General features: G+C 42.9%; 1 protein-coding gene across 1 annotated transcript; it reads right to left on the bottom strand.

The window, feature by feature from the left end:
* Positions 1 to 865: 865 nt before the first annotated feature.
* LOC112119666 (keratin, type II cytoskeletal cochleal-like) lies at positions 866 to 14,991 on the bottom strand. The gene is made up of 9 exons (XM_026660768.1): positions 14,530 to 14,991; positions 13,489 to 13,697; positions 11,510 to 11,570; positions 9,711 to 9,806; positions 6,434 to 6,598; positions 5,124 to 5,249; positions 3,010 to 3,230; positions 1,238 to 1,272; positions 866 to 1,134 (listed from the first exon to the last, which is right to left on the bottom strand). The coding sequence occupies exons 1-9, from the start codon at positions 14,989 to 14,991 to the stop codon at positions 866 to 868; spliced, it is 1,644 nt and encodes a 547-aa protein (XP_026516553.1).
* Between the last annotated feature and the right edge of the window lie 594 nt (positions 14,992 to 15,585).

Here is a 15,585-nt window from a genome sequence, read left to right as displayed (position 1 = left end):
ATCTATCTATCTATCTATCTATCTATCCCCATACACCCCCATCTAGCTAGCTAGCTAGGGATCTCTCTGTATTTATCAGGCACTTCTCAAGGTGCTATCAATGTGCTTCTCAGCACCTGATGGGTTTCCCATCTTTTCTTACTGCTATTAGATTACCCTTACATTTTCCAAAGGCCAGTGAGTTCTGTGAGCGACTAACTCATTAGAACTGCCTAGTTGCCTAATTAAGACTTCAAAACTGGAAATCACCCGACTGCAAGCGTTGATCTGCTATGTCAGTTTATTGGAAAAATGGAATAAAACAAAGAAAAATGGAACAAAACAGGAAATTATGAACAAGATACAATCTGCACATCAGTGGTTTGCCCTTTGCAAACAATCATGTAGTGGTGAACTGGTGCAGTTAGCTAATACTACGGAATACACCATAGGAGCTGAAAAATGATAGATCTTCATATTTGCAGTTGGTTCATACTCATTTGAGGAAAGGCATTGAACAGCAAGACTCTGTGAATTTCCCAGTATCACTGAGACCTTCTTTTGAGCCAGATATCTTCACAAATGATTCGATTCCTTAGTACATACAGCATACTAACAATAGACCCTAATCAAATGGTCTTACAATGCTAGACAAGCTAGACCTCAGTAACCCAGGAGGAAGAGGAAAATTTCAGAAGAGCAGCTTTGTAAAACTAACGCTCAGACAGCTGCCTCATAACAGAAGCTCCCCCAGAAATTAAAAATGCTTCATGCAGCAAGCAATGGAGAATGGGCTGTAATCTTTAAAATCCCCTAATGCCGTTAGTGCTGGTAGCAGGTATTGCTGTCACTAGGCAGCGAAGTGAGGACTTTCTAGAGCTCTCCTTTAATATTTTGTTCTGTAGGAGCTGGTAGTCGATACGCATTTGACATTAGAGCTCCTTCCACTGCGAGTGCTGTATCCGCCGGTAGGAACGCACGGTGCACATACGTCTCCCAAATTTGCGACGCTGCTTCTTCCAATCCTAGCGTCGCATATACCCCCACTGCTAAGAACACCTCCGGTTTTGAGTAGTGTTCTGCTGCTGGACGAATAGCTGCCTCCAAAGCAGGGGTCGCCGTCACACACAACCCCCCCTTGGGATCTACACACAGCTGCAAATAAAAAAAGCAAGAGATTGGAGCTCAGTTTATGACTTTTGCTGTAAAAGATGAATCGTTTCGGACGTCTAAGAAGGAGAATATTCCTGGTACTTACAAATATTGACGGGGCAAACACCTTCTCCACACAACCTATTAGAAGGGGAAAATGAAGAAAGGTTTAAAATGTAAGAAACAGGGTTTGCCAGAAGCTGGGAATTGGGCGACAGGGGATGGATCACTTGACGATTCCCTGTTCTGTTCATTCCCTCTGAAGCACGTGGCATTGGCCACTGTCGGAAGACAGGATACTGGGCTAGATGGACCTTTGATCTGACTCAGTATGGCCATTCTTATGTTCTTATGTTTTAGCTACCTGCTTATTATCATTACCTATATCATTAATTAGCTGTAAGCCTTGAGATCAGGTGATGTTTGCAGCAGACTCAGACTGTGGTTTGGAAATATTTGATTTGACTGTCCAATACACACAAACATTGTAATTTTTTTCCCCGATAGGTCCCAATCCTGCACACGGGCAGCACTTACTCATGCCAGTAGACCTATTGGGTAAATTTATCAAAAGTGCGTAAGTGCATTAGGATCCAAAGTGCTATTAAGGTGACCAGAGAGCAAGTGTGAAAAATCAGGGCAGGGGATCAGGGGTAATAGGCGCCTATATAAGAAAAACCCACAAATATCGGGAGTGTGCCTATAAAATTGGGACATCTGGTCACCCTAAGTGCTATTGACTTCAAAAGGGATTATCGTCGTAAGTAGAGCTGTGCAAATAACTGATTTCATGAGTCAATGACCGAACTGAAGAAACAAAAATATTTGGGGTCTACCTGAAACAAAAATTTTCAGAGAACAAAAAAAAAAAAAAACCACGGGGAAAAATCCTTTTAGGTGGAACAAAATGCAGGGCCGGCACAACCCATTAGGCGACCTAGGCGGTCGCCTAGAGCACTAACATTTGGGGGGCGGCGACCGCGGCGGTGGTATTTCGGGGGCGGGACCTTCCGCCGCCTCTGTCGGGGGCGGCATTTCAGGGGCGGGACCTTTTTTACCCCTAGGGTGGTAAAAAAGCTGGCGGCGCTCCTGACAAAATCATAGAATCATAGAATATCAGGGTTGGAAGGGACCTCAGGAGGTCTGCTAGTCCAACCCCCTGCTCAAAGCAGGACCAATTCCCAACTAAATCAGCCCAGCCAGGGCTTTGTCAAGCCGGGCCTTAAAAACCTCTAAGGATGGAGATTCCACCACCTCCCTAGGTAAAGCATTCCAGTGCTTCACCACCCTCCTAGTGAAATAGTGTTTCCTAATATCCAACCTAGACCTCCCCCACTGCAACTTGAGACCATTGCTCCTTGTTCTGTCATCTGCCACCACTGAGAACAGTGTCTCATCCATCTTGAAATGAAATGTTTAGTTTCATTTGTTTTGTTTTCTTTTAATTTTTTTTAAGTTTTGTTTTAATGAGAGTGAACTAAATTTTGAAGTGAAAAGTCATTTCAGATGGGAAAAAAAAATCAAACCATTTCGTTTAAAAGGTGTCAAACTGAAAGTTTTTACTTTTGGTCTCTTGGGGTTTTTTAAGTGTAATAATCCGGTGAATTCAGCATGAATTCATAAAATGCTTCAATGGACCGGAAGCTGTGTTTTTTCATTGGAAAAAAGTTTCAGCTGAATTTCACTCAGCTCTGCTTCTACATCAGTTATGTGCTTCTGATAATTTCCCCCACAGTTTGCAATGAGATGACTTGCAAGTACATGGAGTATAACTTGAAGGAAGGGTTGCAGGATTGTACCCTTTATTTTGACAGGCGTTTTAAATTAATTGTTATTCTTCCCTGATCAGTGATTTGTAGGATTGTGCTATGAACTCACCTGCTCTCCTCTCCTTCCAGCAGCTTCCTGTAGGTGGCGATCTCGATATCCAGGGCCAGCTTGACGTTCATCAGCTCTTGGTACTCCCGCAGTTGGCAAGCCAGGTCCTGCTTGGCTTTCGTCAGCGCAGCCTCCAGGTCGGCCAGTTTACACTTGGCGTCTTTGAGAGCCATCTCTCCCCGTTCCTCGGCTTCTGCGATGGCTCCTTCCAGTTTGCATCGCTGCAGAGGCGGGAGATAAATGCATTCCGTGTGACTCATTTGAAGAGACTCTCTTTTGTTGCAAATTGAAGGCTCAAATTTTTTGGATTCGGGCTGAAAAACTGATCAGGCTGAGGGATGCTTGAATAAAGCAATATCCATGTCTATTCTTTTGAACTAGACTGTGAACTTCTTCCGGCCAAGAGTGCCTGAATCTGTCTGCCCTTCTGGTAGACTATGAGGAACTGAGACATCTTCTCAGAAATGTCTTCTGACTTCCTCTTAATAGCGTTCACTGTTGTTACAGTACAGCCTAAGCACTGGACAGACACATCACAAAGAAGACAGCCCGGGCCCCAGAGAGCTCACTATCCAGGTGTCAGACAGGGATGCCTCAAGTGGACAAAACAGACAAAGGCAGCAGAGGATGAAACGAGTTTAGCAGAGAAGTGGAAGGCTTGGCCCATGGCTGGCCTAGCAATGCTTGAGAAGCAAGACTGGTAGGCACTGTGGCAGAGGAAACACCATGCCTCTTGACTTCTACTCTCTCAGAAACTATGCCCACAGGGAAAGAGGTCCTGTTCTAGACAGGATTTTACACTGTCCTCCTCGCCATGTGACCCTAGGAGCCCCTCAACGCCAAGTGGCAGAGGGCCCACTATACTGTAACTCTCATCAGGCCTGACACACTCAACACACTGGTGTCAGAATATTTAGCTCAACAGTGCCTTGTAAGGTATCATAAAAACTGAAGTAAAACTGCTCCTTGGAGTAAATTCACAACCACTTTGCCAGCTGAGGGTTTCTCTCTCATCAGCCTTCCCACAGAGGTATTAGCACACAGCCTGGGGAACTAAGTCCCTAGATTTAGATCTTACAGGCTACATGGGCCTCTGGTGACAGACCGGCTATTCTAGTTATATTGTTTTGCTTTATAAACGGCTTACCGGAGATAGGGCCATTGACTGAGAGTTTCAAAGCTGACTGGAAGATTTAGGCGCACAACTTCCATTAATTTGAATGGGCTTTGAAAAACCCAACCATTGATTCTGCTTATTTATTCGTTCAGTCATTTAAAGTTGGTTGTACATCCAAAACTGTTAACTGGAGGTGGCCTCTTTTTGCTTAACTTTAGACTTCTGTGGAGTGTGTCAGCTTCACAATACAGGCCTCTACCACTTATAGATTCATAGATTCATAGATTCTAGGACTGGAAGGGACCTCGAGAAGTCATCGAGTCCAGTCCCTTGCCCTCCTGGCGGACCAAATACTGTCTAGACCATCCCGGATAGACATTTATCTAACCTACTCTTAAATATCTCCAGAGATGGAGATTCCACAACCTCCCTAGGCAATTTATTCCAGAGTTTAACCACCCTGACAGTTAGGAACTTTTTCCTAACGTCCAACCTAAACCTCCCTTGCTGCAGTTTAAGCCCATTGCTTCTTGTTCTATCCTTAGAGGCTAAGATGAACAAGTTTTCTCCCACCTCCTTATGACACCCTTTTAGATACCTGAAAACTGCTATCATGTCCCCTCTCAGTCTTCTCTTTTCCAAACTAAACAAACCCAATTCTTTCAGCCTTCCTTCATAGGTCATGTTCTCAAGACCTTTAATCATTCTTGTTGCTCTTCTCTGGACCCTCTCCTTAACTTGAGTTAGGGAGTAACTCTGTCAGCTGGTAGCAGTAGTAAACTATTATCCTTTCATGGCTTGGTCACTAGTCTAGGCACCAGCAGTTTCTTCAGAACTGTCAAGTGGTGCAACCTAATTTGTAATTAAGATTTTTTTTTAATGATGAGCTGTTATAATGGGGCAGTTTTTGGTTATCATGTAGCACTGGATCCTTTACATAGCATTTGTGTGTCGTTATTGATGCATTATACACACTTTGCCAGTGTGTCACACTCACCTGGGCTTTAACATTTTCAAGTTCTCCGTGCAGTCTCTGAATCACCCGGTTCAGCTCCGTAATCTCATTCCTTGTGCTGTGCAGGTTGTCGCAGTGTTTGCTAGCGGTTACCTTCAGCTCCTCATACTTAGGTGAGAGAGAAGATGCAGTTATAATAAACAGACCAGTTACAAAGCACCAAAAACTGCAGTGTAACTATGATGAGCTACTCATGGGTCTCTGGCAGGGTTTGAATGCTATATCTTGAGCACTAAAGCACAGACCTCTACTACTTGAGCTGAAAGAGGAGCTCCTTTAGAGGTCAGCTGTAGTAGACTATTGTCCTCTATATGAGTAATGGCTGAAGGTGCAACACAGATTGTGAAAACATGTTTCATAGCCTTCTTGTCTGGCCAAGACTGGCCTATGGAGCAGGCACTGGGCTGGGCCTCAGGAAAACAGGCTTCAATTTTTGGCTCTGCCACTGCTTTCCTGGGTGACCTCGGGCAAGTCCCTTCCTTCTGTGTGCCTTTATTTTCCCATCTGTCAAATGGGGTAATGCTACTGACCCCCTTTGTAAAACACTTTGAGATATATCAAAGAAAATGATATGCATTAGAAGAAATTGGTATTATTAATTATGATTGTTATTTATTACTAATTAATTAATTAAGTTATTGTTATTTTATAATTAAGAGAAGGAACCCGAGTTTTAAAAAGTGCCTTAAATCTGAATGGGAAGTTATAATATTTCCATAAAAGCAGATCCTCTGCAGATTAAACGGGTGTAACTCCAGTGAAGTTAAGTGTGCACAGCTGAGGAGATAGCCTATATCTTGATCATTTTTCACTGAGACTAAATCCTAACACAGTTTTGGGAGATAATAGTATACATTTCATACACTGTGAGCAGGTTTACACTACAGCCGGGATCGATGCTTTGAGATCGATCCACCGGCAGTCGATTTAGCAGGTCTAGTGAAGACCCGCCAAATTGATTGCAGATATCTCCAGTCGACCCCTGTACTCTACCCCCGACGAGAAGAGTAAGGTAAGTTGACGGGAGAAACTCCTGCGGTGGAGACCCCGCAGTAACTCGGCTTAAGGTACGTCGACTCCAGCTACGTTATTCACATAGCTGGAGTTGTGTAGCGTAGGTCGACTTACCGCGGTAGTGTAGACATAGCCTGTCTGTCATTTCATGTATCTCTTGAATTATGGAAAGCCAGTTTCCTGTCTGTATGCGCTCTCATTCATGTGAATTGAACTATTTCTATGATGAGATCAGTGTCAGAGTCATCCATAATCCCTTTCTCTCTGTGGTGACTCACCTTGCACTGGTACCAGGACTCTGCCTCAGCTCGGCTCCTGTTGGCGATGTCTTCGTACTGAGCTTTGACATCAGCGATGATGTCATCCATGTTCAGGCCTCGGCTGTTGTCCATTTGCACAATAACAGAGGTGTCCAAAATGGATGCTTGGAGGCAAGCAATTTCCTGCAGGAGATATTAAATTCATCAATTGTTTGTGTGGTAAGATTCATAGATTCATAGACTCTAGGACTGGAAGGGACCTCGAGAGGTCATCGAGTCCAGTCCCCTGCCCTCATGGCAGGACCAAATACTGTCTAGACCATCCCTGATAGACATTTATCTAACCTACTCTTAAATCTCTCCAGAGATGGAGATTCCACAACCTCCCTAGGCAATTTATTCCAGTGTTTAACCACCCTGACAGTTAGGAACTTTTTCCTAATGTCCCACCTAAACCTCCCTTGCTGCAGTTTAAGCCCATTGCTTCTTGTTCTATTCTTAGAGGCTAAGATGAACAAGTTTTCTCCCTCCTCCTTATGACACCCTTTTAGATACCTGAAAACTGCTATCATGTCCCCTCTCAGTCTTCTCTTTTCCAAACTAAACAAACCCAATTCTTTCAGCCTTCCTTCATAGGTCATGTTCTCAAGACCTTTAATCATTCTTGTTGCTCTTCTCTGGACCCTTTCCAATTTCTCCACATCTTTCTTGAAATGCGGTGCCCAGAACTGGACACAATACTCCAGCTGAGGCCTAACCAGAGCAGAGTAGAGCGGAAGAATGACTTCTCGTGTCTTGCTCACAACACACCTGTTAATACATCCCAGAATCATGTTTGCTTTTTTTGCAACAGCGTCACACTGTTGACTCATATTTAGCTTGTGGTCCACTATAACCCCTAGGTCCCTTTCTGCCGTACTCCTTCCTAGACAGTCTCTTCCCATTCTGTATGTATGAAACTGATTGTTCCTTCCTACGTGAAGTACTTTGCATTTGTCTTTATTAAACTTCATCCTGTTTACCTCAGACCATTTCTCCAATTTGTCCAGATAATTTTGAATTTTGACCCTATCCTCCAAAGCATTTGCAATCCCTCCCAGTTTGGTATCATCTGCAAACTTAATAAGCGTACTTTCTATGCCAATATCTAAGTCGTTGATGAAGATATTGAACAGAGCCAGTCCCAAAACAGACCCCTGTGGATAGATGTTTGGGTGCATGTGTGTGTTCCCTCTCTGTGCCACCCCAGCCCTGCGCAGACAGCTGGCAGACCTCGAGCGAACCACACAATGACAACAAGATCCGTTAAGGGACGAAGGCACCCAGCCAGGTCTATTGTTGACGAAGCATGGTACTAGTATCCCGCAGACTCTACCAGACCACTAATACATGTATGCCCACAACAATGGACCAGCTCAGTGAACGGCAGGATTTTCTGTTCCTCCCTGGGCCAGACAAAGATACTCCCTCTGAAATACATCTTTATACCCCGATACAAACAAGTTACGTATTGCCCCTCTGACATAATTAGTTACTGCCCCCTGAGGTGGCTAGTTATCACCCATCTCTTTGTACATGTTGGTTCGATCAAAACATCTCTATTACGTAATGTCATCCTGACCTTATCTTTTGGGAGGGGTCAGCGTGTTCCTGTTATCCTTGGGGAATGTTTTTGTACCATCCTTGATATTGGGATGGTCTGGTACCACTTGATATCGGGATGTGTTTGCGTGAGTGCTCGGTGATTAGCACTTCTTAGGAATGTGTATTTCTGCAATATCCGCCCTGTTCTTGCCAGATTCTGTGCAGTTGCACGCAGGCAGAGCCCGACATTTGCTCACAGCCTGACGTTTGCTAACTTTGCTTTATATCAGCAAAGCTTGCCCATTGCTTCAGCTCAGGCCTCGTACCAGACCTCTGATACAAGGGCTTATATCTTAGGCTCTCTTTCGACTATAGGGTGCTTTCCTGGCTTTGTTCCTCTGTTCACAGATAACAAGATACTTCCTACATATTTTGCAGTTTCAGGTTTAATCCAAAATAGAGGAGAGGGATTTTTTGATTTGAATGCACCTGGTTTTCAGTGAAATGTGTCCATTAACCTCTTTTTCCAGCAAGGCTGGTTGAGGCCATGTCTACACTGTGGGTGCTACAGCACTGAAACTATGTCCCTGTAAGCCCATAATGTAAGCCCAACAGAAGGTGTCTGTCTGTCACTGTAAGAACTCCTCCGCCTGGTGCAATGGGAGCTAGGTTGGTGGAAGTTTTCTTCCATCGACCTGTGCGTCTACACCAGGCTGTGGTCGCAGGGGTGTGGATTTTCACATCCCTGAATGCTGTAGCTATGTCCACCAAAATTTTAAGCGTAGCCCAGGCCTGAGGTAGACGCCTTCTTCTTTCACTTGCGTAAACAAGGAAGGACTCCTCTGAAATCAGCAGAGCTAAGCTGGTGTCAGCGTAGAGCAAGTCAAAGAAGAAACTGGCCGTAAGGGATCAGCAGTGGAAAGAGGCCTTAAACCGAGTGCAAATGATGCCCCACTTCAGGCCCCTTTACACTGCCAGAGCAGTGTAAGAAAGGCATAAGAAAGCCCAGAGTGTAAATTAAAATCAGGCCCTAAGGCCCTGATCTTCAAAGGTAGCTAGGTACCTAATTCCCACTGATTTCAATGAGAGTTAGGCACCAAAATACCTTTGAGGATCTGGGCCTGTTGGTCTTACCAAGGATCGCACCATGGAACCGGTCCCTTAGGCTCAATATAGATTCAGCTGACTAACAGGTCCAGATCCTCAGCTGAGGTAAATGGCCACATTCAAATGTGCCCTTTTAAACCAACCTCCTTTGTCCCTTTCCTTCCTCTAACAGATCACCTGCCACCAGGCGTTATTATTCCCTTCAGGTGGGGTTTTCAAAGGGATTTCCAAATTTCAATTCCCTGCCATTGCAGGGGTCTCAGGCACTGGTGCATCTTAGTCCCTCCTGTCCCCTGCTTGTGGCACACAGTAGTTTAGTCTCCTCAGGGCTATAATACTTTAGCCATATCCAGGATATTGGGCTCAATACAGGGGAAGCTGGGTAGAGTTTAGTGGCCTGTACTACACAGGAGGTCTGACTAGATGACCTGGTGGTCCCTTCTGGCTGTAAACTCTCTGATTCTTAGACTAAGGGAGTCTGGCACGAAATTCCCCATGAATTTCGCCAGCGGGGGTTAACTCCCATAAAGCCCTTTGGAAAATACCAGCATTCATTGTTTTCTTCTCCTCATAAAAGCCTGACTGGAGTAGGAAATGTCGTTACCTCTTCATATATGCATCTCAGGAAGGTGATCTCGTCTATGAGGGATTCCACTTTGACTTCTAGTTCTGCCTTGTTCATGTAAGCACTGTCCACATCCTGCAGAGAATCGGAAATACAGTGAGATAACTTCTAATTGATTATAAGACATTTCTGTTAATGCTAGAACAAAATCGGGTTAATAACGCCATCACCTGGATTGTCATTTCTAAGCAGTTTAATTTTTCCATATTATTTCATTCTTTCCATCTTTATATTCTTACATGCAAAATCATCAATATACGGGAGAAAGGAAGATAAATAGGTCACCTCCATAGACCAGCCTAATGGTCTGTTGTATCGACAGCCAGAAGGACAAAACCAGGGTAAGCCTAGGCAGCTAATGGGAGATTTTAAAAGAGTCAAAGGGCATCTAACTCCCATTGGAAGTCAATGGGTGTGGGGGTCTAACATCTTTGAAAATCTCCTCCTAAATCCACATTTTGGGCTCCTAAATAAGTGGCTTAATTTGCAAAGGTTGGTGAACACCCGGAGCTCCCAAGGAGGTTAGAGGGTTTTAGTGATTTTCAAAAGTGACCTGATCAGCTCCTGTTTAACAACTAAATGAGGTGCCCAGATTTTCCAATGTGCTCAATAGAAGCTTCAGGATGTTGTGTAGAGATGGATGAAATTTGCTGTATGAGACTTTTGGGGGGTGAAAAAAGCAGATTTGGTGACACCGAAATGTTTCATGGCTTCATGCTGGTTTCACCAAATGGTTTGGGTAAACAAAAATGCCAGTGAAATCAAAATATTTTGTTTTGACATTTTCAAACGGAAAGGTTTTCATTTTTTGCTTCAAAATGCCCTTTTGTTTTAAAATGTCCTTTAATTTTATTTGAAAAGAGTCAAAACCATTTTCAAATGCTCAAAATCAAAATGAAATGCTTCATTTGGCACAAAACACATTTTTTAACCTGAAACAATTTTTTTCCAGATTTTTCAGAATTGCCAATGAATCAACAATTCCGTTATTTATACAGCTGAGCCCTTTTGAAAATCTGGCCCTAAATATCTCTGAAAAGAGGAATTTGAGTTTCCTGAAAACATGCATCCTCAAAAGCTCTGATGGACAAAGACCATAGGATAATATTTTCAAAACACCTGAGTGATTTAGAAGCACATGCGTCATTTTCAAAAGTAACTCATATGCATCCGAAGAAGTGGGTTGTAGCCCACGAAAGCTTATGCTCTAATAAATTTGTTAATCTCTAAGGTGCCACAAGTACTCCTGTTCTTTTTGTGGATACAGACTAACATGGCTGCTACTCTGAAATCAGGCACTTAGGAATCTAAATCCTACTGACTTTCAGTGAGACTAAGGGCTAGATTTACAAATGTATTTAGATACCTGGAGATACAGATAGATGCCTAGCGGGATTTTCAAAAGCATCTAAGTGAGTTTGATGGGAGCAACACCCATGGGAGTTAAGTGCCTAAATATCTTTAAAAATATTAGTCTCCAATATCACATATGCATTTTTGAATTTTTTCACCTCTAACCATCATTTCATGAATTATTATTTCAGGGGGTTAAAAATGGCAAAATAAAGTGATTTTTTTTTTTTTTTTTTTTTTACATTTTTCAGGAAAAAATGTTTGGAATTTCAAAAAATTTCAACCTGCTCTATTTTTTGTAAGTATGAACTTTGCATTGTTTTTCCTTCAGATGAGATAAAAAATCACGATATGCCATCAGTGTTCTATTAAAATCTGGGCAGCAGGTGTTTGATAAGGTTGTAGCCGATCTGCACATTGCTCACCTTCTTAAGTACTACAAACTCGTTCTCAGCACAGGTTCGACGATTGCATTCCTCTTCATACCTGAGAGGGAAGAGGATTATTTTTTGTTTAGCTAAGAAAAAAAATACCTTGGTGCATTTTGGAATTCCAGAACAACTGCAGATGACTCTGTGCACTCAGTCAGTTGATGTACCATATGCTGTACGTGCCTTATGGTGTATGTTTGCAGAATTCGATTTTTTTTGTCATTTCAATAGATAATGTTGATATTTATTTTAAGATATTTTGAAATTTATATTGATTTAAATATTCACAATTGTGCAAAATTATAGATTTTAAGCATTTTTTTAGTGTTCTCTATTTAAATTTTCAGTGTTGCAGGAAATTATAGGGGGCTCAGAGAATGGGGAGGGTCAGACAGAAATTATTTAAGGACAGTAGCTGTTGAGGGTCAAAAACCGTAAAGATTTATAATCACTAAAAACAAATTGTCACCATCGCATGTCAAAATGTACAAAGTAAATATCATTAAATCAACCTCTAACGAGGTCTCAAGCAGCATTTCTCTTACTTTGCCGACATGGGAATATTTTTTCATCTGTCTGTGTGTGTATGGTGAAATTGACGTTTACTGTTTACTGACAAAAATCTAATCCTTCCAAGCCTAGTTGTACATATTCACATTTAAAGTATCTGCCAAGGTCGCTACTTAACTAAAATGTTGTAAAGTTCTCTTCAAGCAGACTGTTTAACGACGAGTGTAAACCCATAATTGGTGTAATGTGTAGCTCTCCCTAAGTGATAATGTCCTAGTATATTATTATTTGTTACTTGTATCCCAGTAGCACCTAGGAGACCCACGGAGAAAGATTACATTGTGCAGGTGCTGTAGTAGGGTTTCCAGCCCTCCAGGATTGTCCTGGAGTCTCCATGAATCGAAGATTAATCTTTAATTAAAGATTATGTCATGTGATAAAACCTCCAGGAATACGTCCAACCAAAATTGGCAACCCTATGCTGTAGCTATAATATACTTGTTGAATAAATAACACATTTACAAACTTGGGTGCCTAGAGGTAGAACCGAAGGCCAAGATTTTCAGTAGTGACGAGGGATAGATAATAAAACAGAGAATATCAGAATGCCACTATATAAATCCATGGTATTCCCACACCTTGAATATTGTGTGCGGTTCTGGTCATCTCGCCTCAAAAAAGATATATTAAAATTGGAAAAAGTATGGAGAAGGGCAACAAAAATGATTCGGGGTCTGGAACAGCTTCCATATGAGGAGGGACTAAACGGGCTAGGACTTTTCAGCTTACTAAGTGGGGATATGATAGAGGTGTATAAAATCATGAATGGTGTGGAGAAAGTGAATAAAGAAGAGGTATTTGCCCCTTCCCATAACACAAGAACCTACGGTCACCCAGTGAAATTAATAGGCAAACAAAAACAAACAAAAGGAAGTACTTCCTCACACAGTCAACCTGTGGAACTCATTGCCAGGGGATGCTGTGAAGGCCAAAAGCATAACAGAGTTAAAAAAAGAATTAGCTAAGTTGACAGAGGAAAGGTCCATCAACAGCTATTAACCAAGATGCTCAGGGACACAATGCCACGCTCTGAGTGTCCCTAAACCTCTGACTGCCAGAAGCTGGGGCTGGATGATAGGGAATGGATCACTCAATAATTACCCTGGTCTGTTCTTTCCCTCTGAAGCATCTGGTACCAGCCACGGCTGGAAGACAGGATACTGGGCTAGATGGACCATTGGTCTGACCCGTATGGCCGTTCTTATGATTTTTGAGCACTCAGCATCTTTGAAAAGCCGGGCAGTTATTTAGTTAGTCAAGATATATCTGAAACTGCCTACCTATAGTCAGAAGCTTCTCCACCCTCTTGAATAGTGGTGAGTCAACAATGCATGCAGCTATGTACATGTTCGGAGACATTGAGTTTAACAACCTATTATTAAACTGCATCTTTTCACGCTTACTTTCTCTTGTAATCCTCCAAGATGTCCTGCATGTTGTGCAGTTCTGTCTCCAGCTTAGCTCGGTCACATCCGAGGTTCTCCAGCTGCCTCTTCAAGTTACTGATATAAGCTTCAAACATGGGCTCCATGTTATTCTGGTAGTGTTTTTGCTCCCGCAAAAAGCTCCATTTGGTCTCCAGCACCTTGTTCTGCTGCTCCAGGAATCGGACCTGAATCCCGAGAGGAAGAAAGTTCACTTTTGAAGCTTTCAAAACATATCAATGCGTTAGACTGGTAACAAATAGGCACCAATAGTTCAAACAAGGAATTCATTCAGAGAAGTCCTATGGCTTGGATTGTACAGAGGTCAGGCTAGATGATCACAGTGATCCCTTCTGGCTTTATAATCTATGAAATCTCTCATATTACTGCCAGAATGGATTCCCCGGAATCAGCAAAATGCGAAACAAAAGACATGAGTCATGTACATGTTTTCAGAAGAATGGAGATAACAGAAATGTAAAATTTGGCGTTCATCTCTTCATAATGAGGTTATTCAGAAACATACTGTTAAACATGAGAAATGGATCGAGCAGTTACAGAGAAAGCGACGCGTACCTCTGATTTATTCTATTTATGGTTGAAACAGCGCAGATCCTAGACTGTCTCTCACACCAGTGTAAATCAGAAGTAACTCCACTGAAATCAACACTTAGGCTGGTGTGGGAGAAAAATAAGGGACTCTCTGAATATAACATTAGAAACTTGGAGCCTGATTCTTATTTACATTAAAACCACTTTATCCCACCCTGATAGTGTATTTATATCCCCCATGAAGGCCCTTTTGCACTGCTGGAGTGACATAAAGTGGCCTTAGTGTGAATGAGAATCAGACCCTCACTGTAATTTTAGGCTGAGATTTGGGAACTCCAAATCCCTTAGACATTTTGGACAGCTAAAAAATGTAGAAAATCTCGGGCTTCATCTCCGAAATGTCAGCGCGAGTTGTGTCTGACATTCCTATGGCGAACCACCAGTGAAGAGTGTGATCTCCCATCTCACCTTGTCAATGAAAGAAGCGAATTTGTTGTTGAGGCACTTGATCTGCTCCTTCTCCTGATATTTCACCGACTGAACGTTGGGGTCGATCTCCAGGTTGAGAGGTTGGAGCAGGAGCGGGTTGACTTGGACGGGTGTGATAGTGGGTGGACAAGGCCCACAGATCCCACCCACTCTGTAGCCAAAGCCAGCACCGCCATAGCCATATGCAAGACCAGCATTCCCATACCCATATCTTGCAGAACGACAGCTACCAACGGCCATTCTGGGTTTGCCGGAGGCTACGCCACTGAGACTTCTGCTGCCAAAGTATCCTAGTCCTCTATAGCCCACGCCACCCCCTCCCCGAGATGAGACAGTGCTGAAGCTGTATTGCCTTATGCTTCTTGGTATGACAGCTGAGCAAGAACTGAAACTCCGGACACCACCACCTCCAGAGCTAATGCGATAGGATCGGCAAGACATTGTGGCTGATTAGAGGAGGAATAAAGGCAGATGGTGAAGTTAAGAAAAGCTTGAGCAGGGCAGCAGAGTGAAAAGTAGCCAAGCGTGGATCCCTCTGAAATCAGAACTGATGCTTTCACCTTTTTATCTGTTAGGCGAACGGGCCTTGGCTGGATAATGATGAGGTTTATGAGCTTGGGGTGTTAGCCCCACCGCACATTTTGCTGAGCAACAACTTGAACTATACTTAAACACACCTATCATACGTTATAGGAGACGGTCTAGTTTCATTGCAGGGAATCCCAGCTCTATAAAAACTGTGCTTGCAAAACTCCCTTTTTTTATAGTAGGGATTAAAGAGAAGCAAAACCCAGCTTTTGATGGGCTTAGCATACCGCGAATTAGGAAAGGAGTAATTGTCTTGTGGGAAAAAATGCAACTTGTTTATTAAGTTGCCCGCACAGGCCTGGGAACACTCTGGTGATTTGATCATATGGGTCCGATTCTGATCTCAATTAGACCAGAGTAAATCTGATGTAACTCCACCACTAGGCCCGATTGTCCTCTCCTTTGCAATGGTTTTATACACCTGTAATTCCCTTGGAATCTGTGGAG

This window comes from Terrapene carolina, unplaced genomic scaffold, assembly GCF_002925995.2.
Source record: "Terrapene carolina triunguis isolate 2854851 unplaced genomic scaffold, T_m_triunguis-2.0 Scaffold836, whole genome shotgun sequence".
Classification (NCBI taxonomy): domain Eukaryota; kingdom Metazoa; phylum Chordata; order Testudines; family Emydidae; genus Terrapene; species Terrapene triunguis.
Note: the sequence above shows the minus strand (reverse complement) of the source record. Positions and strands in the feature narration are given on the sequence as shown.

What these genes read in the sequence shown, in the direction of transcription:
- LOC112119666 (XM_026660768.1), bottom strand. Translation starts at nt 14,991, where the DNA reads ATGTCTTGCCGATCCTATCGCATTAGCTCTGGAGGTGGTGGTGTCCGG. An exon ending in AGTCCTGGTACCAGTGCAAG is followed by an intron (nt 5,250 to 6,433) that starts GTGAGTCACCAC and finishes CTCTCACCTAAG; the next exon opens with TATGAGGAGCTGAAGGTAAC. An exon ending in CTGGAAGGAGAGGAGAGCAG is followed by an intron (nt 1,273 to 3,009) that starts GTGAGTTCATAG and finishes CCCTTCTAATAG; the next exon opens with GTTGTGTGGAGAAGGTGTTT.